Below are 25090 nucleotides of genomic sequence, written 5' to 3' on the forward strand. Positions count from 1 at the left end.
CCGAGTGTGAAGCAGCGGGAATGAGGATCAGCACCTCCAAATCTGAGGCCATGGTTCTCAGCCGGAAAAGGGTGGGGTGCCCACTCCGGGTCGGGGATGAGTTCCTGCCCCAAGTGAAGGAGTTCAAGTATCTCGGGGTCTTGTTCGCGAGTGATGGGAGAAGGGAGCCGGAGATCGACAGACGGATTGGGGCTGCAGCTGCAGTAATGCAGACGCTGCACCGGTCCGTCGTGGTGAAGAGGGAGCTGAGTGTAAAAGCGAAGCTCTCAATTTACCGGTCGATCTACGTCCCTACCCTCACCTATGGCCACGAGCTGTGGGTAGTGACCGAAAGAACGAGATCGCGGATACAAGCGGCAGAAATGAGCTTCCTCCGAAGGGTGGCTGGCCTCTCCCTTAGAGATAGGGTGAGAAGTTCGGCCATCCGGGAGGGGCTCAGAGTAGAGCAGCTGCTGCTCCACATCGAAAGGAGCCAGCTGAGGTGGTTCGGGCATCTGACAAGGATGCCCCCTGGGCGCCTCCTGGGTGAGGTGTTCCAGGCATGTCCCACCGAGAGGAGGCCCCGGGGCAGACCCAGGACACGCTGGAGAGATTATATCTCTCGGCTGGCCTGGGAATGCCTTGGTATTCCCCCAGATAAGCTGGAGGAGGTGGCTGGGAAGAGGGAGGTCTGGGCCTCTTTGCTTAGGTTGCTGCCCCCGCGACCCGGCCCCGGATAAACCGGATGAAGATGGATGGATGGATGGATGGTTACTCGTTACTTCGTGTGGTGGCTATCGCGGCGCTTCCACAGATTCAATAACATTAGCAAGTGGTGGAAGCCAGCAGGTGGACGAAGGAAAAGGGAGGCAAGAGGAGAGACCCGAAGCGGCCACCGGGCTGAGTATCACGTGAACTGAACTTCAGGTAAGAAGTTATGACCTGCAGTCCATCTGGGTCAGATATGAACCAAGTTTAGGTGGAGTTTATTTTCGTTATGCTGACTTTTTCGTACTGCGTACTAGCTAGCATGATGGAGTTTCTATACAGCTGGGTGGGTGCTATGTTACTGATGTTGAACTTTATTTTATTCATAAGGTTAATTATTAGAGTTTCAAACTGTCCCGTAAAAACGGAATCATCTTGTATTCAGAGAAAATATCATGCGTTTCGTATTGAGGTGAAAAGGAACAGTTTGTCCCGGACTTCAGCTACAATGAAAAAAGACACAAAGCTGGATTTATTCTGTGTTTATGCTGCACAGCTGGCTCTTCTTCTCTCATCCTCTCACCCTCCCTCTCCTGTTTCTACTTCAATCATGAAACTGATCAATGATCAGCTGATCGTCTCTCTTGTTTGTTTATTGCCCACTTTGCGCCAGAAAGAGGAAACCAGCGGATGTCGCGCTAAACAACAGCAGCACTTTTAAGCTTGATCAGCTGTTGTTAGAATTTATTTAATATTAATTTCTAGTATCAGCTGATGTTTGCTGGAGCCACAGCTGTAAACCTGCTGGTCATGATATGGTTTGGTTATCTGGTGAGAGGGAAACATGAAGATGAAACCAGGAGATGTCCTTACTGAATCATCAGAGCTGTGATGGAGAAACAGGTTTACCTTTTAGGTGACATGAATGAGTTGAAGGGAAGTTATGAACTGTTTCTGAGAGACAAATAACACCAGGATCCTTTTCTAAGTAGCTGACAGCTGGTAACTGTGCAGGGGCGGGTCTAGCAAAGTGTTGCCAGGGGTCCATGTAGGGCATTAAAAGGGTAAGGGGGGCACAAGGAAATACTTTCTTATTCCCATTTAAAATGTCTCACTTTTACAAAAATAATTATCTGAGTCTTACAACAAACAATTGATAGATTGATACATATATACCATCAGAACAGTGTACATTACTGTCACAACTAGGGATGGGTATCGAAAACCGGTTCTTGTTGAGAACCGGTTCCCACTGTTTCAATTCCTTGGAATTGTTTGCCATTTTTGCAAACGATTCCCTTATCGATTCCAGTCGCCCCGAATGACGTCACCACGTTGCGGAGCGTCATTTACCTGGCAGGAAACACGGCGGCTCAAACGCTCAAAAGTTTGATTATACTTTATGAGAACCGATGACAACAGGGCAACTTGCAAAGTAGATATTTCATTTAAGGGAGGAAACACTACGAATATGCAAAAGCATTTGCTCACAAAACACGCGATGACACGCGTTTTTAATTCCGCTCCGGACTCGTGACTCTCAACCCAGCAGCAGCGGTAACGTTTGCACGTCCTCTCCCGTTAATGCGGCAGGTAAATAATCAACTAACAGCGCATATTATGTTAGCGCAATCTGCCTTATTACAAGACCTGCCATTACTGTACATGTAGGTGACCATGATGAGAGAGACAGACAGAGTCTGGCTGGCGCTCGCTGGTAGTTCTCGCTGCAGTCTACCGGTAGCGTCTCCTTTCAGGCCAGGATAGACTAATGTCACCGAGCAGTGTCTAAGTTTGTGGTCAAAGGCTTGCACCCATTTGCCACAGCAGATGCCCCCGATTTTTGGTAAGTGAATGTGTTTAATTGTGGGCAGGGACATTACTGGATATTCTTGTGTAATTGCCACAGAACAATTTATGTTATACTTTGTTATTGCTACAGAAGAATGTTGCAGCTTTAAGGCAGGGATGACTCCTGGAGTTGCTTTCTCACTGCATATGCTTTATTTCACAATCAGATCGATTCGATAACAAAAACATACAGCAGCTCCTCTCCTACTCCTAGCCCTTCGCTGCGGTGGAAAAAAGAACGACTTCAATCCCCTTCAAGGAACATACGTACAAAATAGTTTTCCTGATACACCAATGGGGCGTTCAATGCCATCTTGTAAATATGAGTACTCTGGCAGAGTAACAGTTCAAATGAAAAATACACCAGAACAAACAAGCAAACAAAAAAAGAAGTGTGGGGTACCTTTGAACCAATGAACAAAGTATAACAATTTATACTTTTTAACATAACCCGACCCCGTCAATATGTGATATGTCTCACAAGAATATTTATTTTATTATTTTACATTTACAATTTTTTTTCCTGGGGACCCTGTGACACCCCATTGAAGAGCCGTAGGCTGGATCTCTCAAGATCTCACTGTTGGGTTTGTAAGGCCATGTTACTCCTAAATTTCTATCTTGTTCAAAAAGAAGATATAAAACAAAGCTCTGAGCTAATCGACCTTAGTGTTCTCCTTTTTAAAAAAAAAAAAAAAGAATCGATAAGAGAATCGATAAGAGAATCGATAAAGAATCGAATCGTTAAACAGAATCGAAAATGGAATCGGAATCGTTAAAATCTTATCAATACCCATCCCTAGTCACAACAGTGTTTATTTTCATTCAAAGGCTTTATGATTTTTCCTATAATGGTGGGCCGGTCTCTAGTCAAAATGCCCGGGCCAATTTTCTGTCCCAGTCCAGCCCTGTGTGCAGCTCATCTGCAGTCTGGTGTTGCGGACCTTCAGTAATCGTAATAAATCACACAGCAATAGTACATTCATGAAGTTGTAAAAAGCATGATAATATATTAAGTAATCCAACGTATTCAGAATACGTTACTGTCATTGAGTAATGTAATGGAATACGTTACAAAATACATTTTGGGGCATGTATTCTGTAATCTGTAGTGGAATACATTTTAAAAGTAACCTTCCCAACACTGACTATATGAGCTCCAAACCTTTGTCTTTACATTTTACAACCACATTTCATGTTAAAACACAGTGTTAAATGACTCAGAAATCAAATACTACTAAAATTCTAAAGTTTTTTGACTATGTAGAACTCAATAAGAAATAAAGAAATCAGTGGTCATTTTACCAACTGATGTGGCCTCTTTGACACATTAACAAGACTAAAACTGACACCATGAGTGTTAATACAGTCAGTAAATACATTAAACAGTGGGATTTTGTATCAAATAGAATCAAGAGTTCTATAAACAATTTTAAAGCAGAACACCAGAGAACAAAAACAACTCACAAACAAGCAAGAAAAGAAAAAACAACTTACATATTGATTCACTGAAAAAAATGCATTGATTTTGTTTTGCTTTTTGTTTTTTAAATCAAATCTAAAAAGAAATTGGAACATGCTTACTTTAATCTCAGAACTACTGAATATAAGGTTCTCAGAAGATGTTATTGTCATCATCTCACTACAAGATTCTGGAACAAGTAAAATGCAGGAGTAAGGATGTCCTCACAGTAAAGAGGGTATCCTCAACACAGAAACAAAATGACATAGGAAATTTGATTTGTATACATTTTGCTGTAAGTTAAAGCCTGATTTGAGTGCAAGAGGAAAATCATGGTTAGTTGCACTAACATACAGTATTGGACCTGACTTGTGTAATATAATATCACTGTTAAGATCTCTTTTAGAAAGAAATGCCATGCCCTGCAAATCTTAACCACATTCTCATTAGTTTGGCATTCAATTTATGACCATTTGCCTGCTTGTAGAAAAATAACCTACAGTAACATTTAAGCAAACAGTTGGAGCAACTGTCAAAAATGTCATTAAAAACAAAACAAAAAACACGTACTTTTAACTTAAGACTATCAATATTAACTTCTATCAATATCTCTGTTTCTACACTCATTTTATAAGAGTGTGTGATGTTTGTTGTATATTTGCTGCTATGACAACTCAGTTTCCCTCTGGGATTAATAAAGTTTCTCTGATTCTGATTGACACAACACGTCAAACCCTACATGCAACTTCTGCTTCTGTTCGGTATCTCTCCAGAAAGGAATGAAAACTTCTTTAGCATGCCTTCTATTACTGCCAACTTGAGAAAGGTGAAGAGGCTGTCAAGAAGGTCAGCTGTGAGGATTGAAGGGGGTCAAAGGTCTCTGGGTGAGCTTAGATTGTGCAAGTGTTCGCAGTCCATCCTGAAATCTGAATCATAATCAGAATGACCTTTTAAAGTATTTTTATTGGTGTATGAACTTATTTTAAAATTTGCTATTTACATCTTTTTTTAAAAAAAAGAAAAAAAAGAACTGATAATATATAAAAGAAGTGTATATCCAAATCTACATTTTTCATGTAATGTAGTCACCTGTGGAGGCAGTTCTCTAGCTATACACAAAGAACTATCTCACCAAATCTCAGAAAACAAGGCAGTCTGCATGGGTTTGAGTTACTCATCAAATAAATATGTACTTGTTCCTTTGAGAGGAACCGATTGCAAATGAAATAAACAAATGAAAATAAATAAAATGTTACAGAGATCACAGTTCATGATATTTAAAAGTTGCAGTTTGCGATTTAGCCCTCTTGAACATTGTAATTGCTATTGCATATAAGATTGGAATATGATGGCAAGAGAAGTAAAAAGACATAAATAGCACTCTTATAAAATACCTTTTAAACAATCTGCAAAACATGCATGAAACAGAAATGACGATTTAAATCCAATGAGGCTTGAGTAAAAATAGGCAAACCAAATAAAACTAAATGCTCCAGTTCCATGGCTAAAAATGTTTCCAACCTTTTTTTCTTGTACAAAAATTTAAAATTTAAAGCTATTCTTTCCCACGTTTTTTTATTTTTATTTATTCATTTATTTATTTTCTGGGCTTTTAAAACAAATATTTTAGATATTATCCATCTCTTCTACAGTGTTGTAGATATTGACCCATTTACAACAGAGCTGAACTGATGTCTTCTAGCAAGGGGACATCGTTCCAAACTTTATCCAGAAAAATTAAATAAGAACAACAAAAAGATTAAAACCAAGCTTTAGTTAAGGCTAATGTTACCACAGGCAGATTCATGTTAGTGGCATTGTGGGTTACATAAGTCATGACTGACTGAGAATCACTGAGAATCTCGGTCTCTGAGATTAAACGTGAACAACACGGGGAGCTCAAATTACAAAAGCCAACAGAAATTAAGTGTAACAAAGTATTTCAGTATAAGATAAAATAATCCAATAAAGGGAAATGAAACTTAAAAAAGTGAAAAATCAAGATATGTATAAAGCAAATTAATTAGAAGAAATGAATATTGTCATTTAATGCAGTTAGAAAGATTATTTTCTTATGACAAAGCAGGAATCAGGGAGAGAAAGTGTTGACAGGCAGGATGAAAAATGATATTAATCAAACGTCTCAGTGTCAGAAGCAGATAGACCCGGCCCTGGGTCAACCTTCTCCTTGAGAACAAAGGCTGGAGCAAAATGACAGACAAGCACCATCAGCACCGTCAGACTTACATCCAAGGGCAGATTTTGGTAAAAATTCCACAGCTTCACCTCAACCCCACTCTAAACCTGAAAAACAAGCTTCAACATCAACCAATCTCCCCCAGCTAGCACAATAGAGGAACTGCTCTGATTTTAATGCAGACTTAGAAGCTACTTCCTTTTCTTCCAGGAATGAATGAACCACAACACTCATTATTCCTGAAGTGGAATTTAAACCAACAGAAACTAAAATAAAGACTGATTATTTTAAAGTGGAGACACACCACCTCATCAGGAGTCAATGGCAGGTGGTCAGAAAATGGCATCACCCTCAGCCTTACAGGGTTACCAGCAGCATATACAAATGCCAAAATCACGCTATATAGCAACTTCACCAGCCTATGGCTACAGAGATGAAGGATTTTGGAGAGACAGACAGCTGCAGAAGGTGGAGGGAGAATGAATGAAGTCTGTTTTTAGTGTGGGACACAAATCACTGGGTTAAAGGTTGTCCTGAAAAGCACAACACTCAGGCCGAGTGACTCGGGGCAGAACTTGAGAAAGAGAAGGGTTCTCAGCATAGCAACAAAAAGTAAAAAATGAAAATAAGACACACACGCACACATATAGGGAATGCATTAAAAAGCCTACTAATACACACACACACAGAAGCAATGCAGGTTTAAACGTTCCAAGGATTTCTTAGAGGCTGACTCTGAAATGTATAAAGATGCCACAGTTCTGTCTCAAGGGATCCCTGACCAGTATAAACACGCACTCAAATTGCTGCAGGATTCACATTCTTTGGACATACTATAGAAACCAACAAAAACAGAGTTGATAAATTACATCTATTATAACTAGCAAAGATTTACTAGATTCTCTTCATTTGCATGGTTGCACGGTGGCATGGTGGTTAGCACTGTTCTCAGGTTCGAGTCCACCATCTCGTGGCTCAAGAGTTGGCAGTTCGTCTTGTAATCGGAAAGTTGCTAGCTCGAGCCCCGGCTCGGACAGTCTCGGCTGTTGTGTCCTTGGGCAAGACACTTCACCTACCGCCTACTGGTGATGGCCAGAGGGGCCGATGCTGCGATATGGCAGCCTCGCTTCTGTCAGCCTGCCCCAGGGCAGCTGTGGCTACAACTGTAGCTGCCTCCACCAGTGTGTGAATGTGAGAGTGAATGAATAGTGGTATTGTAAAGCGCTTTGAGGGTGTCGAAAAGCGCTAAATGCAATCCATTATTATTATCTCACCGGGCCTTTCTGTGTGGAATTTGCATGTTCCCCTGTGTTTGTGTGGGTTGTCTGCAGATAGTCCGGCTTCCTCTCACAGTCCAAAGACAGGCAATTAGTGGGGTTAGGTTAATTGATGATTCTTAAATGCCCAAGAGGTGAATGCAAGTGTGAATGGTTACCTGTCTCTCTGTGTCAGATTACCACACCTGTCCAGGATGTACCCTGCCGCTCACTCTATGGCAGCTGGGATAAGCTTCAGCCCCCTCATGACCCCCATAAGGGCAAATGGAACGAATGAATGGATGGACTAGACATTCACTTGAAGCTCTGTGACAACAAATGCATCCAACTAATCTCCCAACATGGCAGAACAGAAAGGCATGTTGCTAGCTGAACAAGGAGATGTGTGTGTGATGTTTAGTGATACATGTTGTACCTTCTTCCATTCATGGCTCACAAGACATTTTATAGAGTAAAGTAATCAAGTTCCAGGTCGAGAAAGATTAGGTCCCAAAACCAAACAAGTAAGCAGGTCAGTATGAAGACGGGTAAAGTTCTAAGTTTATTTTTGAAACTATGACATTCCCCAAAGAAAGCAATATAAAGAGTAGCAATAAAATGTCCAGATATTTTAAAAAAGGAGACAAAATAACTATAAGGACACAAGGTAAACAATGCTCAACAACAATTTAATGGTGAAAAAAAAATGTCCCCAGTCACAATCAAGGCCACACATTACCAACAGATTCCTCGAGGAATAGGATGGGCCAAAAAAAGATTCCATCTCAGCAAACCTCAACTTAAGAGGTCAATCTGACCACTGCTACACACACACAGCACACACACGCCCGTTCAGCTATCTTAGTGAGGACCTTAATTGACATAATGGTTTCCCTAGCCCCTTACCCTAACCCTAACCATTAAAAATGAATGCCTAACCCTAACCATAACCTAATTGTAACCCTGACACTAAAACCACATTTTGAGCATCAAAAAGGCCTTAAAATGTGTGAGGTGTGTGTGTCCTCACAAGTGACTGTTGGTTCTCAAAAGTATAGTAGAATGCAGATTTTGGTACTCACAAAGATAGCTAGACAGGAACACACACACACACAGTGACGGAGTGCCACTAGTAACTGGTTAAAAAGCTTACAGGATGTTGAAACTACATCCATTGTAGAAACCCATCTGTGAATTCAGCATATTGATAATTTAATATGAATTTACCTAAAGGTAACGTTTGAGTGTCACCCATGACTTGCATGAATCCTCATGACATCTGAAGTACAAGTATCAATATATTAATGCTGATTACAGCAGTGAATGTTTAAATGCAAAAAGTGGGATACAATTAACCCGTGTATAGCATATATTCAATGCTCACAAGATGTTTTGCAGAGTAAAATGTGCACTAGCTCAGGAAAGGCAAGGTACCATTAGCATGTACATTTACTGGATTAAAAATACTGGGGGCTGCCAGGTCTACCTCTCAGCCTCCTAGTAAAAATATCCATGATAATGAAAATCCCAAGAGAATTTCAGAAAAGTTGACATCTGACGTTGAGGTTAAGGTCACAGAGACTCAATCTGAGAGTTTTATTAGATGAATCCATGGTATGAATTTGAATTTCCCAGGTGACTTCCTTCTGAAGTTTTAGAAAACTTGACCTCTGACCTTAAGGTCAAGCTCACTGAGAGCTTGACTTAAAGGTCTTGAAAGTCATTCAAGATTTTTTAGTAACTGCACCTAGGGTATGAATTTCAAAATCTGTTCAAGTGACCATGTTACTGACCAAGTCAGTGCCTTTTCAACCAAGTTCAACATCCTCACATGACGAGGGTTTACATTTCATAGTGTTTGAATTGTTGGCAAATAGACAAATACAAAAATTAGTTCTTTCTTGGAGGAAAAATCGAATTCATAACTTAGGCCATTTTTGTAACAGGGGCCACCATGCAAATGTTCAACCCCCCCCCAAAAAAAAGAAAAAAAGAAAAACAACAACAACAACAACAAACTTGACATGTTAAAAATGTTGATGAGGAAAAATAGGGACATTAGTCTTGTGAAGCAAGAAGGCAGTTCTGGGCATATCCAAAGATAATTTACTTAACTGGATATTAAAGGCTGGATCCAGTGCCAGAAAACACACCAAGCAGCTGGCACTGGCCTGGAACCACAGAGTTGCTGAGCACTAAACTGGAATCAGTGACATCAGTTGTTATGGAGATGTAAATTTACCAGTGATGTGGATTCTGCTACTATGTAACATTCAGTTCTTTGTCAAAATAATGGATAGTTCTTGGAAGACACCAAGGCAGAAGTTGCCCCTTTATGGCACAGGAACCAGTAACAGTGGGTTTAGGTCTCAGAGCAGATGTGCTGAGACCTGAATCCAAAGTGTATCTCGATCTTTACAGAATGTCAGTCCTCACTTAGACTGTCACATATTGTCAGGCAGTTGTGCAGGAACTCTGCACGTGGAAGATGGTGCGAACATTCGCATTAACAGCAGCCATTCTATTTTCATTGCAGTGGAATCCAGGCTAAAGATATAAGGTATGTAGCTATGGCTCTACAACAACCGTGAATGGTTGCAAGCTGTCTGCTGCATGTCTGTTTGTTGTCTGCCTATATAATGACTTTTACATAGTTATAGACAGCAGCAGTCTGTTTTATGAGAGACTGCTGGTTTCTCAAAAATTGTAGTGGCTCTGATTTTTAAGGAATCTGTTTTGAGCCCCAGCCAGCAGGTGGCCTGGTAATGGATGCTTGGAGGTACCCATTTTATGTTATGGTTTTTCTTCCTGAAGAAGAAAAACCATAACGAAGAAATGTCCTACAGCAGCGGTTCCAACAGTCGGAATGAGCCAATGTGCCTCAAACAGATTCTCTGGTACAAAAGAGAAGAAACAAATAAAATTAGAAAAAGAAAAACAGCAGAATAGCAAAAAAACCCAAACTGTTTGCTTTACTGGTTATGCAGTACAGCAAACTTTATAAACATGCAATGACCAACAAAACGGTCATTGCATGTTTATAAGGAAAACAAAATAGACACAGAATCTCTTCATTTTAGAGCAGAAATTGCGACATCTTATTGTGGTGGAGGTGTTTGTATGTCGTGATCCTAGGAGCTATGTGGTTGGGTCAATTTGCCATGATACGCTTTCCCAATTGTTCCTGGGTGAGGAGACCAATAAAGAGCAATTCAGAAACCATTGGTTTCTTTGCTGTCTAAGCAAAGAAACCAAGGAACAAGTCTACACTTGGGGGGAGGTTTCTGGGCTCTCACCCTGAAGCCAGGCCCGGGGAGTGGCCGCTGGCTGGGCCTTAGCCCGTGGGGCTGGAAACAGCTACATGGAGGTGAAAAAAACATGATCTTAACTGCTCAAAGGGATAGCTGAAGCGCTGACAATGGGGCCAGAGTTGTAATAACCTGGAGTTTTCCTTTTGCTAATCACAGTAACCCTATACTTCATTATATCTACAGAGTGTAACTTGAAAAAATGTCTTACCATGTTTTAGGCAATCACAACCTAAACTGTCCGTCTGCGTTTAAGTTAAGCAGCACACCATGAGCAACACACAGAGTTTAAGAAAGCCTTTCATTTCCTATAAAACTGTGACCTTTTTGGGATCAACAGTACAATTTGACCATATATTCATTATATTTCAGTAACCCTACATTTAAATTAATTTAATTTTGTGTCATTTAGATGAGGTTTGATTTGTTCTCTTCAATATGTTATAAAGTCAGCTATGGCAGCCTACCAGCTCTGTTCCCCATAGTGTGAACTATGGAATATTGCAGTTCAAAGAAACTAGGCGTTGTGAAGAATAGAATTCTCTAAAGTGAAGTCGTATTGAAAGCTGGCTAGATTATAATTTATGTCCCGGGACAGCAATATATCAGGGATGAGGGGGAATCCTGCCTGCATGGCCAGGACATGAGGAGCCAAAGTGAAGGGGACATCCCCGAGGAGATCTGGAAGAGTCGAATGTGCTTCCACTGCTCGAGGTCTCATCGTTGTCCCCGTGTTGTGTGAAGTTGCTGGGAACTTTGTGTCATACTGCGGATCTGGAGTTGAGCAGGACGACTATGAAGAAAAGGAGAGATGTTCCTTGTGAGTGTACAATGTTGAAACCAGTTTTGTGCAACATTCTGCCCGAATTCTGCCCTGAAGTTCAATTTATGTCTTATTCTGCTGGATAAGATTTAGATTACTGGGTTGTGTCAGACATTTGTGTTAATGTGGAGGCTCTGAATAGATGCATCTCACAGTTTTCTGTACAGTGAGACAATGGCGCAAACAGTAATTCACAAACATGCAGTTACAAGTATAATTAGAGTCTAAAGCAAAGTGCCCAATTAGACATAAAGCAGTCAATGCTAAAGTAGTGAGGCTTGGGAAGTAAATGTGAAATGATCAGAAGGCGAGCGATGAGGCTTCTGCTTAAGCTCAGTGTTAAAGGGCTTGAAGAGTGATCGTGGCATGCTGCTCACCTTTGATGCTTGCACTATGACATTTGTTGAGGGCTGTGTGACGTTCATGGTTTGCAGCTTCTGTCTCTGTTCTTCAACTGTCTCGGCTGGAGATCAAACAGGACAGACAGCTTAATGTTTACTAGAAACAAATACTGAAGAAACAAGAAGAAATAAGGCTTCTCACCCAAAAAAATATATATTCTATTCATTAATAAATATTTATTTACCTCATTTTCAAGATGCATGTGAACATGAAACATCATAATCAGCAAACACAATTAACAGCTATGGTATCAATTATAAAACAAACAAATTAATTAATTAATTAAAAAGTTAAATCATACATTCCCTCGTTCTTGAGTTAACGCGTTCAGAAGATTTTCAGAAAACTGGACCTCTGATTTTGAGGTAACAAATAAGGGAATTCAGAATTTGATGGCAGCAAGAGGTCTTAAAAGTCGGCAAAACTGGGAGACCAGTGTATAGCACAGAGTCACATTACAGGTCAGTAACGTGATTGGTACAAAAAGACCGTCACAGAAAAGTAAAGCTAGACAGAGATCCACCAATCTTCAAAAAACTACAATAAAGAGAAGCCAAAATGAGACAAATATGGCCTCTGTGTCGAGTCCTGTCAGTGCTCTTGCTGTATCGTTTTAAATTAACTAAAGGTTGCTCAGAGAGTTTATATGGAGAGTTTTTCTTTAAAAACCAACAAACAAAAAAGAATTACAGTAGTCCAAACTAGAGGTAAAAATGCATGAACAGGATGATATTGTGCAAATGGAAGAAAGCAGTCCTACAAATTTGTTTAATAAGCAAATTAAAGGACTTATCCTGGTCACAAACTACTCCAAGATGTCTCATAGTGTTACTAGAAGCCAAGGCAATGCAATACCTGGTTAGACACTGTGTTTCTGAGATTTTTTAGGTCTAAATACAATAACCTCAGTTTTATCTGAATTTATAATTAATTATAAATTATATAAATTACTTCTAATTTATAAATTAGAAATCATCCTCTCTTTGTCTTTAAGACATTCATGTAGTGTAACTAATTGGTATATGTCATCTGAATCTGGATCCTTAGCTGGGAGAAACTGGCACTAACAGCAGCATTTCTTTGTTTATCAAATGTGAAGCTGCTGTCAAAAATCACCCGCAGGGCCAACTTTGGAAAAGACTGAAATCCCCCTGGCTGCCTTTACTATCAAAGCTGAGGGGATAACAATTTGATGAAAGTGGTCAGAGTGCTAAAACAGAGCTAAGCAGATCATGATTATTCGTAATCAAAGACAAATAAAAAATACAAGTCTGATCAACTTGTTAGTAGAGAAATGTAGTCTGAGTAGAGGAAATGTCTATTCTAGTTGTCTAGATTTTGTGTGTATAGACTTGATCCATCATCAGCCCTTTTTACTCATGTCTGAGTTTGAGATGATAAGAACTGTGTGGCCGACCCATCATTATATTTTGGAACAAGAAAAACAGTGTTAAATGTTGGAAGGGTCAAACACAGAATTATGATGTGAATTATGTGAATTTGCTGAGAGTTAATTATGCTCAGTACTGATCAGCACATAATCAGTTAAATATAAAGATGTTTGAGTTTGGCTAAAATGATGAATAAGAATAAAAGTAAGAAAATAAAATAATGATTTTTTGAGACACGCCTAACTCAGACCTAACTGACAGCCTGTGTAGAAACAGCCTTGAGAGATGTGAGAGTGTGTGTGTGTGTGTGTGTGTGTGTGTGTGTGTGTGCGTGTGTGTGTGTGTGTGTGTGTGTGTGAGAGAGAGAGAGAAAGAGAGTGAATGAGAGCACATACAGGACACAACACGCTGATTTCTGGATGTCTGACTTTTAAAGTGTGTGATTTAGTGAAAGGGGGATTGTACTCAGTATATTGTGTTGAGTAAATTGTGGTTAACAAACACAGATTTTTAAAGCATTTAGACATAAAGGGAGTATGCTAAAGAACGTGCTAATAAAATCTGAACTGAATGAAATGTGAAGTAAATCTTATTGATATGTGACTGAATGATCAAATGTAATTAAATTTTCCATGTTAACAGAGAACGATAGAGAGAGAGATAAGGTGGGGCTGAAGATTAGTGAATCTTATGTAAACAACTGATGGGTTAAATAGATATTAGAGAGAGAGAGAGAAGGGTGGGGCGAGTGGGGCACATAACAAGTATAAACTGGGATGCCTGGAGGCGTTGGGGGTCAGTCTCCGGAGCCCTGCGTGATGAGCAGTTCAAAGGACTGGATTCCAGAAGTTTACCGTTGGAGATTCCAACAAAGGCGCCAAGGGGAGTTTGTCCACGGTGGACTCACAGATTGCATTTGGCCCTATTTCATCATTATGATCATCATCAGGGTTGGATTATAATTCTGAGAAGGATTTGAACTTCCATCGTTTTCTAAGTGGAAGTTGCAGCTTCTCAAGACTTCCAAGCTGTTACCTGCTTTGTTACCATCTTTGAGAGGATGTGGAATCTATCAAGGAAACCTGGTTTACTGATTATTCCCATTAACACAGAGCAGTGAAGTGGAACACATCTTCAGTGCTGGAAGTGGCCACCACACCACCAACCTCTCTCCCCTCAAAGACAAGAACAAAACATGCATATAACCTTAAAGTGAGTTAATTAAATTAATAGAATTTAAGTGATTTGATTATTTTTTTAATGTTTTTCTTTTTATTATTTTATTGCTCCTGCCCAGCTGCTTTAATAAAAACCTGCAATTAAAGTCTAAACTGTCGACATTCCCTTTTTGACCCTTTGTGGAACAATAAAGGTATAAATCTAAGTATTAATCTATATTAGTCCAAATAGCTCTGATTCGCTGCTCAAGCCTTTCCAAGTAATATTTTCCCTTGGGCCTGTTGTATGGGCCTCTAAAACCAACTCAGATTAACAAGTGCCACAAACGACACGGGAGCTGCAATAACAGGTGTTACTTATAAGATCTGACCTGCAAGGCTACTCTGGTTTGTTCATATCAGGCCAAGCAGGGAAGACACTTGGACGTCAAGGGAGTCAGGCTGAGCAAGTGGCCTCAGCCACATTGACTCCAGAAACCTGCACTATCTGGGTACAGATAACAGGATCAGGGATTAGATGTTTTAATGAGACAGCTGGAATCAACTTTCTGTATAAGGGTTTTGTGGGTCTACTGATCAATAGGGGATGACATTTAAAAGAGGAGTGAGTGTCAGGAAGTCCAAAAGGTACCACTTCTGTTTTTTCTCTCTTTTTTTTAAACTAATGGAGTATTAAGAGTTAAAAAGAGCATTGGACTTAAAAATGGATCCTTGGGGGATCCCACAAGTGAGGCGAGCAGGTGTTGAAGAAAACTCAATTAACCTGACAGAAAGCTTCTGTCTGTTAAATAACATCTAAACCATCAAAAGCAGTGACTCAACACAGCTCTCTAGTCTAGAGATTAGGATAACTGTCTCAGCATTTAGGTCTAAAAGCGTGAGAATCGCCCAAGTCGGTAATTAATAAATGACCATTAAAAACTTTTAAAAGTGCTTGTGCTGTGCTATGATGTGGTTTGAAACCAGACTGAAATGTGACACTATTAGCTTTCAGAAAAGCCTAAAGCTAGTGGAAGACAACTTTCTATAGCACCTTAGAGAGAAAGAGCAATTTAGAGATCTATCTAAATTGTGCGTTCTGTGCGTTCACATTTGCAGTTTTGTCTTGTTATACAATATTTAAAATTTTAAAACAACAAACAAAACATTTTTGGAAATATTTGTGGGTGTTTTCTTGTTTGTTTGCTTTTTGTACCACTTGAACAGTGGCCCTCACAAGAGGTGACAGTGCCAGCAGTGGCTCACAACTCATTTAAGTTTGAGACACCAGTCAGTAAAACTGTGTGTAGGCTCTACATAAGAGCAATGCACAACACCACTGGTCTTTTGTCATGCAGTACATGCTACAGGGTATGATGATGGTTGAAAGGAACAAAACACACAACTCCAACCACATTCATCCAGAAATGCCTATACTATTATATATTGTACATATATTTATTAGTTTGAATGAATGTAGCCATTCTTGTATTTTGCTTGTTTACATTATTGTATTTTGCACAACTCTGTTGCTTGTGAAGCTCGCACACAAGAATTTCACTCACATGTGCTGTACCAGTGTACCTGCACATGTGATGTGACAATAAAAGTGATTTGATTTGATTTGATTTGACATTCTGGAGTTGTGAGTTCATTTTAACATTACAGTGCTTCCTGTCAGAGGTGCATACCTGTATGTGAATGTGCAGATAACCATACATCACTAAGAAAAACTCTTTAAAATTTGTAAAACAAGTTGTAAACTTCAGCTTTATATATAGTTTCATTTTAATATGTTCCTTACCAACAATAACAAATCCTCCATCTACTTCCTTGTCTGGGGTTGACTTCTTTGAGTCCTTACGCAGTCCAAACAAGCTCCACATGATAAACCTGTGTAAAGAAAAACCCAAAAACAGAAGAAGCAATAGGTTAGATGAAGAGCCAGTGCATTATACGTTTCGCATTCATTCATTTTATCATGCTTACTGTCGAGAAAGCATAACAACAGACTGATTCACTCGAAGTTCAAATGTCAGTAAACAGAAACAGCAACCTTCAGGTTGTTATCTGAAGGTTAGTTTTGTAGAAGCTTCAGGGAACCCTTAGGAATGTTCTCAGGTTTTTACATAACCTGAGAAAAGTTTTAGGATTGTGCTTTAGTTTCTTGTGTGGTATGCAAATGCAAGTGATAAATGTAATAATGTCATGAAAAAATATACCCATGTCTTTGAATAACTCAGTTAACTGAGGAGACAGTTTCCCCCTTTTTCTTTGTTTGAAATCACTGAATTTGCTACTAGACATTTAAATCTGTAAGTTCTACCACTTCTACCACAGTCAGGTAGTGTACCAATTTTTAGTCTAGAAAAGGGTCTCCCAGCACACCCTCAAAATATGTTTGGATGTGCCAGGTCTGGAATTCCAACATGTGAGTTCACAGGCATTACCTTCAGAACAACAAGGGTAACATTTTAAGGGAAAACTGCTTAAATTTAACTATTTTTGGTGCTGCTAATTTAACAAGTTGATGATTCTGTCATGTGTTCCTTACTTTGTGTGTTTTGGTGCAGCCCTGAAGGTGTACCTATCTGTGACTTTTACCAGTTTGAGAGCAGCAGCACAGAATCCTTAATATTTGTTTAAAGATAAATGTCTCTCTGTTGGCACCTATGAATTCCAGCAAACAAATAGCACTACAGAGTACACTATTTGCACTTGTAAAAAAATGTATTCCTCATCCCAGCTTAATGGTCGCCTTCTTTTTTTTTGGCTGCTCCCTCTTTTAGGGATTTTAACAACAGATCATCTGCCTCTATCTCACTCTATACCCAGCATCCTCTGCTGTCACACCCATTCCAATGTTAAGAAACACAATTTTTCTTTTTCATTTAGCCTCTGAAACTGGATTCAAACTGAAAACCTTCAGTTGATCTACCTTTTAGGCTATACCTGTTACTTGTAGCTGTCCACCCTAACACAGCAGGCTTTAAAACTAGCTCTGATCCAAAAAGCAGAATCCATTCTTATTGGAATGCAACCAATATTGTTCTTTTTTTCTACTTTGAAGTCAAATGGTCTGCTATTGAAGAGGTCTGACTATGTATCCCATACATATCAGGTATATCACTGTTTACAGAAGATCTCAAGGAGCCGCGTGACAGGAAGAACACGAGATAGAAATGAGTCCCTCAGCAAGTCATCTAAAAATACTTCCTCATAAAGACATCTACTACACCACACCGTAACTTCGCCACGATATATGCATCCGGTTCTGTCATTCACTTATCGTTCTGCCATGCCTAGATGTTCTGCCACACAGAATATATCTTTCTACCCGCCTTTATATAATATATATAATTTATCAACATCCATTCTTTGACTTGAGCAGCCACACTGTGCTACTAAACCACTGTGTTGTTACACCATAACTATTATAGGCTGACATTTCATGTGATCAGTGCTGTGAATATCTGTTAGTGACAAATAAATTCATTAATAGAAATTACAGAAATATTGCACTTGCATTTGTTCAAAGTTTATGCTGGTTGAACTGCAGCAAACATTTAGAGAAGCAACCAGGAAAATATTAAACAAATATATTAAGAAATGATTTTATGCTGAAGAGTGAGTGCAGGTAACGTATTTCGGTTCTGGATCCCATCTTTGGGCCATTGTTTTGTCTCAATCCAGTTTATTTTTTTCCAGTCATTGTATTGGAACCACAAAAATAAAAATACATTATGCGTAGTGAACCACAGTATATTTCATTCGGTATCTCCAATGTGTGGAATCCCATTTTGAAAGACGCATCTCTTTAACTTCACAGAAGTCTGCTAACGACTTGTGAAATGTGTATTCTGCTGAGATCTCACTACATATTTACAGTCTCGGTGCTCTACAGGACTATTGCCTGATATTATCAAGAATGGAGTTTCGCTAAAAAAAAAACGTTCACAGAACGTCCTTGTTTGTTGAGACTTCACATCTTTGTTCTGAAAACTGACGATAAACGTCAAATCCGTTCTACACATAATTTAGTCAAAGAGAAAGCCAAGGCGAACGACGTTGAATCACTTTAAACAAACGGGCGTATTTAAGGTTTTCATGGGCATATGAATGTAGAAATGCATCACAACTTATTAGTGATACATTTCTTTTAAAGTGACCCTGGTCGCTGTCTACCCTTCGGTCGTGTTTTGAGAGCCCAAACAACAGCCATGGCTCTATAGAAAGTGAAAATTGCACTCTTACTATCGTTACTTGTCGAATTCAGAAAGCCTTAATAAAGTCAGTTCTTGTTCCTTTAGTGTTTACTGCCAGTTATTGGTGCCACTCGTTTACTTCCTGTTCGTGTTACCTTCGCTCAGCATTACAAAAAATATCAGAATATTCTATCATATTTTCGCCCTTTAGGATCACCCGAGTTATTATGACGGTGAATTCACTGACCTTAAAGCGGTCCTTGTCCACGTAGAAATTATCAGTGTTCTTTTTTTGTAAAATTCGTGCTGTCAGCAATATGTAGCGGAATGATTCGTTGTCGTTTCCGCGGAAGAAAATGTTAGAGCACAACGGATATGGCTTGGAAAAATGAGAGGCGCTTGTTTTGTATTCCCCTTTGGCCGTAATTTCAAGTGCCGCGTTTTTTCATGTAATCTGGGTAAGCCGCCCGCCTGAGCTGCGCCTTTGTACTAAAGGTCAGGACTACGCGTTTCCCGCGCTGTGTTGCGCTGTCGAAGGTCCAGGAACGTGAAAGAAGCTAACTGTAAAGATGGCAAGTCTACTGGACGCTTCTAAACCAAGAATAAACTGCTCTATGCTGTCACAGCACATTGGCAGAGGTGTCTGCTTCGTTGGGCGCGTTGAAAAGGTGGGTTTTGGCTGGTGCTAGTTAAACTATTTTTAACAATTATAAATATGGATTAACCTACACCTGCATATATGCACTGGCCCACTCTGTTAACAGCAAGGACATAAAGTATTAGTTTTGCTTTTCTTGACCAGGTTCACCCAACAGGAAAAACGTTCAGTGTGTCTGATGGAGAAGGAAAGAGCGCTACGGTAGAATTGAACGAACCTGTGAGTACTGCCATAATTTATGGCATCAGTTTGCCTACACGTTTCAGGGTGAGCGGTGCTGGTGGTACGAAGTATGTGGTACAACTGGTCTGTGGACCACTCTTGTTTGCTTGTACCGTTGTTGTTGGTCATATTCTCCGCGTAGGAGCTTCGCTCGCCGCCGCATCGTCATCACACAGTCACTTCTATTTATGCCTGCCCGCACAGGGAGTCGCTGCAGTATTCTGAACGACGTGTCGGATAAGCTCAACTATACAGCTGTGACTGTAATTATGAGGGGAGATTTCAGTGTTAATGATCAATTCCTAGATAGATTTCCTCCCAAATACAGCACTCATAACTTTATTCTGTCATAGTTATGTAGTTAGTCACAGTATGTTTCTTTCCGTGGTCAACACTACACATTTAATCAGTGATGGGAATAAGAGCGTGGGGAACATCACAAGCCTGATACCTGCAAGCTTGCCCATATGGAAAAAATATATATAAATCTTATAAAGTTTGTATCTGTCTTGTGTGAAACTTGTATGAAAAGCATACAAGAGTGAAAACAGATATAAGATCCCTAGAAAAATTATATAATGAAACTTGTATGTTTTGGATACTTACTAAAACAATATATGAAAGTAATGAGAAAGTGGCCACTTTCATGAGTAAATCATAAGTTTTTACTATTTCTTTTCCATATGGGCCTTTATCTTATAGTGGACAGAAATTATATTTTGAAGAGGCACCAATAATTTATGTCCCATCTTATTTGATGCAGAATACCTGATTGTTCTGAATACTTTGAAATGGTTGTTAGAAAAATGCATTGGCTGCATTTTTAGGTAAATAGCTGCATTTAACTTTGTTGTTTGCAAAAACTGTGCATAGGTTTTTAAAATGTACAATTTCTGTTTGCATTTCAAGTTATGAAAATGATTTGTTAAACAGTAAAAAAACGTAACTCTTCTACTCGGATTTTATGTTTTTAAGTCTGATTTTTAGATTATTGTGCTAATACAGAATGCCAAAATGGAAAAACTAACTGTAAATTCAGACATGTGAGGTTGTGCTGAAAAGAATGATACCAAACAAGCCAAGATAAACAGTTTTTAAAGGTGAAATTTAGAGGTAAATGAAAAGTAGTCAGAAACAGCCAATTATACCTGGACCCCACAGGGTTAAACTTTTTTTTTTAAAGTAATGCTATAGTTACTTTACCAAGTAATTAGTTACTTTTAGAATATAGTAACTGAGTTACTAATTCACTTACTTTTTTAAAGAAGTAACTATTACTAATTACCTTTGCAAAGTAACTTGCCCAACACTGCATTTAACAAAGAGCATATCAATAAAAAAAAGCAAGAATTCACGAGACAAAATAAAAGAACTGAAATTAAAAAGGGTGCTCTTTTGTGCTTATAACATATAAAAATTGAAACAAACAAACAAATCAGTTAAGATACATCAAGCATATTCGATATATCCGCCCACCCGTAGTTGGTTGCAGTTGATAGACTCACATTAGTTTATGTTAGCTAACTAATAAGAGAACAGTGGAGTCAAGGAGACTAAAACAAAAAACAGTCTACAGGGGTCAGTGTGGGCTGCCCATGGCTGCAACAATGAGTTTTCTGTTAAGAAACCTACTCTAGCAGGGGAAAGAAGTATGTCCTATTTCAGGCAAGAATGAAATTCAATTAGAGCATTAAGGATTAAGAGGATTAAGGATTACTGGACAAATGAGTACAGACCAAGCCTTGATTGCTAAAGATGTAGCTTTGCTTTATTATATTAATCTGCCTACATCTATATTGTTTTAAAAGTATATTAAAATCTAAATAAATTTAACTGAATTGAAAGTCTTGAGCAGAGATTGTTGACTTTCAATAAACACAGGGGGATTAAAATATTAATGCAAAATGAAGGTGGAGTGTTGGCAAAATGGCTGGTTTAAAATTTCATTCAGAAACTTTCAATAACTATTTGGTTCTTTTCTTAGCTTGAAGAAGAGCTGAGTGGCATTGTGGAGGTCATTGGTATGGTGTCCAGCAAAGGAGTAATAACCACCACCACATACAACATCCTACGAGAGGACAAAGGCATTCCCTTTGGTACGTCTCTCTAGACTGATTGAGTAAAGTTTTGTTCCTGATCTGTGACTCACAGTGTGCTGTGTCTGCTTATCCCACAGATTTGGAGCTGTATAATGAAGCCCTGAAGGTCATTCACGACTTTCCTCAGTACTACCCGTTTGAAGTGGCTGCAAGTGGATGAAGATTGGCTTCATTGTTTTTGTGTCTCATTTTACATGTTGGAGAGAATAGTGTGGTACAAAATATTTGCATTAAAATGAAAACCTTTGTTAATCACATGTCACTGAAGGTTCTTTTTTTATGATAAACTGTAAAATAAGTGGGTAATACTTTATGTACTCAAATATAAACAAATTTAAAAGACACAATAGAGTGACAGCAACAGCAGAATTTCATGTCCACAGTGGCACAGACTGGAATTTACAGCACTGACACTTGAATGGGAAGTGTTCAGCTGGCTAATTTTACTCTTGTCAGTTTCAGCTAGTTTCACATTATGTTTAGCTGAGCTTTCAAACCAATCGGAGAGTAGAATGCGTTACACTTCATAATTCATTTGTAATACATTTTCTTGGCAGCACAAGAACTAAGAGTCATAAAAAGGTTAAATGTAGAGACAAAATATAGAAGCTGAATGGCTTAACCAGGGGTCAGCAACCTTTAACACCCAAAGAGCCATTTGGAGCCAGTTTCCACGCAAAAGAAAACACTGGGAGCCGCAAATACTTTCTGACATCTAAAATGAAGATAACACTGTATATATTGTTTTTTACATTTATGCTTTGTGTGAACAACTAAGGTGTGCTGCTTATGAAATCGAAGTGCTACAGAGAAAATGACATTTTATTTATGTAATTAACACATTTTGAACTGAAAGAAATATAACAAAAGGAAAGCTGAACTAAAATGATCCAGCAAACAAAAACTGTTGTGAGCCGCCACCCTTATATCGGCTTTTGGAGCCTTGACCTGACTTTAAAAAAATAATTGAAGAAAAAAACATTCTGCCTAAAAATGTATTTTACCTGGTTAATGTGTGTGGCGGGGCGTGGTCTGCAGCGCCGCTGCAGGGGAGGCGACGCACCTGAGCTGCACCCGCAATCACGCCTCGCCGCATTAACGTCTGTGCCATCTCTGCTGTTGTGTTGGTGTGTGTCGGGCTGTGAGCTGAAAAGCTACAGCCGGCTGTATGCGTACAGCAACCGTGTGTGAAAAGTGGTCAATAAAGAGATGCTGAAAAGCGTGTTCATGGAAACATCGTCGGGCCTGCCGTGATATGTTTACAATGGGACTTCTGCTCCTGAACCTCTGCGCACAGCGTCTGCAAATCGGGGCTGTACGAAGTCACTTCATCTTTACGCAGGACTGTAAGCTGTCGTCTGTGAGGCGTGAGCGTGTTTGTTTTTAACATAGTTCACGGTGAAGAACAGCTGCTGACGTAATGTGGATCCGAAGATCCATAACTGGCCTACCTGGGGTTGAAAGTCTCGATAAAGGCACGCCGTTTCGGCGGATACACCGGCTTCCGCGAGTGTGACGCTTATTTTGAGCGATGAAAAAAATAATAGAATATAATTTTATTTTTATATTTCAATATCACAATAATCTTCCAGTTTAGAACTACAAGTTAAAAAAAACAGAACTAACATAAATAAAATACAGCCAATTACTTCTAATTTATTTTCCCAAACCACGCGGAACCGCAGTATAAGGACTAAGGAGCCGCAGGTTGCCGACCCCTGGGCTTAACAAACCCAGTTGCTAACAGGAAAAGAAATTGCGTCGAGGTAATTGTATTGGAAAGGAGTGGAATAGCCATTTTAAATGTTTTGCTGCTGCGATACATTTAGTCTCAGTTTTAGCAAAGTTCTGTATTGCTCTACATTCCTTATTACTAAAATTACTGTTGTAACAAATTTCCAAAGCTAGGCTAGGATAAATAAAATATTTTTTTTGCCTTCTTTCTACACTCCCCCCCCCCAACAGCAGCCAAAAACAGTAAACACTTCTGTTATGAGCGTACTTGGCAGCAGAGGACAGTATAATCAGAGAATTTACCCTGAACAGAGAAGTGTTACAGAGGCATGGGCCAAAAGTACCTAAAAATAACGGGTTCTGTTATGTTGAAAAATATTTTTTGGGTGCAACAAATGATGGGAGCATAGAAGCTAAAGTGAAGACCTGTAATATGAACACACATTGGTTGTTTGGTTCCAGAACAACTGTTCTCTGAACAGTTCTAATAATAATGGATTGCATTTATAGCGCTTTTCGAGGCCCTCAAAGCGCTTTACAATACCACTATTCATTCACTCACATTCACACACTGGTGAAGGCAAACCACAGTCGTAGCCACAGCTGCCCTGGGGCAGACTGACAGAAGCGAGGCTGCCATATCGCACCATCGGCCCCGATTTGACAGCAAGTAAGATCAGTATTAAAGCAAGTAGGCCAGTTTAAACAGGTAGGTTTTGAGCTGTGACTTAAAAAGGAAATCTATATTTCTATCTATATTTATATAAGAGTGTATGTATATATATATATATATATATATATATATATATATATATATATATATATATATATATATATATCCCCGCTCACCCCTGTGGGCGGTCAATCCTTCAAGCTCAGGTCCTGTACCAGAGACCTGGGAGCTTCAGGGTATATATGTATATATTTATATATATAAATATATATTTCTTAAGACTGAAGGAAGTGAGTTTCAGAGCCGAGGAGCAGAGTGACAGAAAGCTCTGTTCCCCACAGTGATGACACGAGCAGAAGGAACAACAAGATGAGTGACAGACGAAGATCTGTGAGAGCAGGAAACAGTGGTGATATGAAGCAGATCACAGAGATGAGGGGTAAGGTTATGGATGCACTTACATATGAGATGTAAGATTTTAAAGTTTATCCTTGCTTCTATGGGCAACCAGTGAAGCTATTGAAGAAATGGGATAATATGGTCTCTTAAGGGAGTACGAGTTATGACCCGAGCTGCAGAATTCTGAAGAAGTTGAATTTTATGGAAGGACTTACTGGGGAGACCAAATAAGAGGGAGTTGCAATAATCGATCTGGGAAGTAATAAGACTATGGATGAGGATGGCAGCAGCATGGGGAGTAAGGAAGGGACGAAGTCGGTTAATGTTACGTAAGTGATAGTATGCAGAAAGGGTTATGTAATTGATGTGAGACTGAAATGAGAGAGTACTGTCAAGTATGACACCCAAACTCAAACCCGTAAGTATTTGGACAGCGATTCAGATTTTTGTAGTTTTGACAATCAAGTGAAAATTGGTTAAAATGTGGTTGAAAGGTTTAAATGGTGATCACAGGAAGAATGCTAGAAACACGTTTTTCTTCCACTCAGCCTGAGCTCACATCTCTG

At 39.3% G+C, this 25090-nt stretch overlaps 2 protein-coding genes across 4 annotated transcripts; one reads left to right on the forward strand and one right to left on the reverse strand.

Moving 5' to 3' along the window:
• Positions 1–8121: 8121 nt before the first annotated feature.
• umad1 (UBAP1-MVB12-associated (UMA) domain containing 1) lies at positions 8122–19268 on the reverse strand. Of its 3 annotated transcripts, XM_086279772.1 has the most exons (5): positions 18987–19268; positions 16339–16427; positions 11962–12047; positions 11390–11554; positions 8122–10347 (listed from the first exon to the last, which is right to left on the reverse strand). In XM_086279772.1, the coding sequence occupies exons 2-5, from the start codon at positions 16418–16420 to the stop codon at positions 10294–10296; spliced, it is 387 nt and encodes a 128-aa protein (XP_086135898.1). In that variant the 5' UTR covers positions 16421–16427; positions 18987–19268; the 3' UTR covers positions 8122–10293. The 3 variants fall into 3 exon arrangements, with proteins under 3 accessions (XP_086135898.1, XP_086135896.1, XP_086135897.1); XM_086279770.1 differs by having other exon boundaries at positions 8122–11554; positions 18987–19262; XM_086279771.1 differs by lacking the exon at positions 18987–19268 and adding an exon at positions 18789–18906 and having other exon boundaries at positions 8122–11554.
• On the forward strand, positions 19199–21975 carry rpa3 (replication protein A3). Its single transcript, XM_086279774.1, has 4 exons — positions 19199–19407; positions 19542–19616; positions 21604–21715; positions 21796–21975. Exons 1-4 carry the CDS (start codon positions 19309–19311, stop codon positions 21876–21878), a joined length of 369 nt encoding a protein of 122 aa, XP_086135900.1. The 5' UTR covers positions 19199–19308; the 3' UTR covers positions 21879–21975.
• Positions 21976–25090: the final 3115 nt, after the last annotated feature.

The sequence above is a fragment of the Aulonocara sp. 'chitande type north' Nkhata Bay genome, linkage group LG22, assembly GCF_057382095.1.
Source record: "Aulonocara sp. 'chitande type north' Nkhata Bay isolate Kocher_YH1m ecotype deep benthic linkage group LG22, A_spYH_male_GT1.1, whole genome shotgun sequence".
Classification (NCBI taxonomy): Eukaryota; Metazoa; Chordata; class Actinopteri; order Cichliformes; family Cichlidae; genus Aulonocara; species Aulonocara sp. 'chitande type north' Nkhata Bay.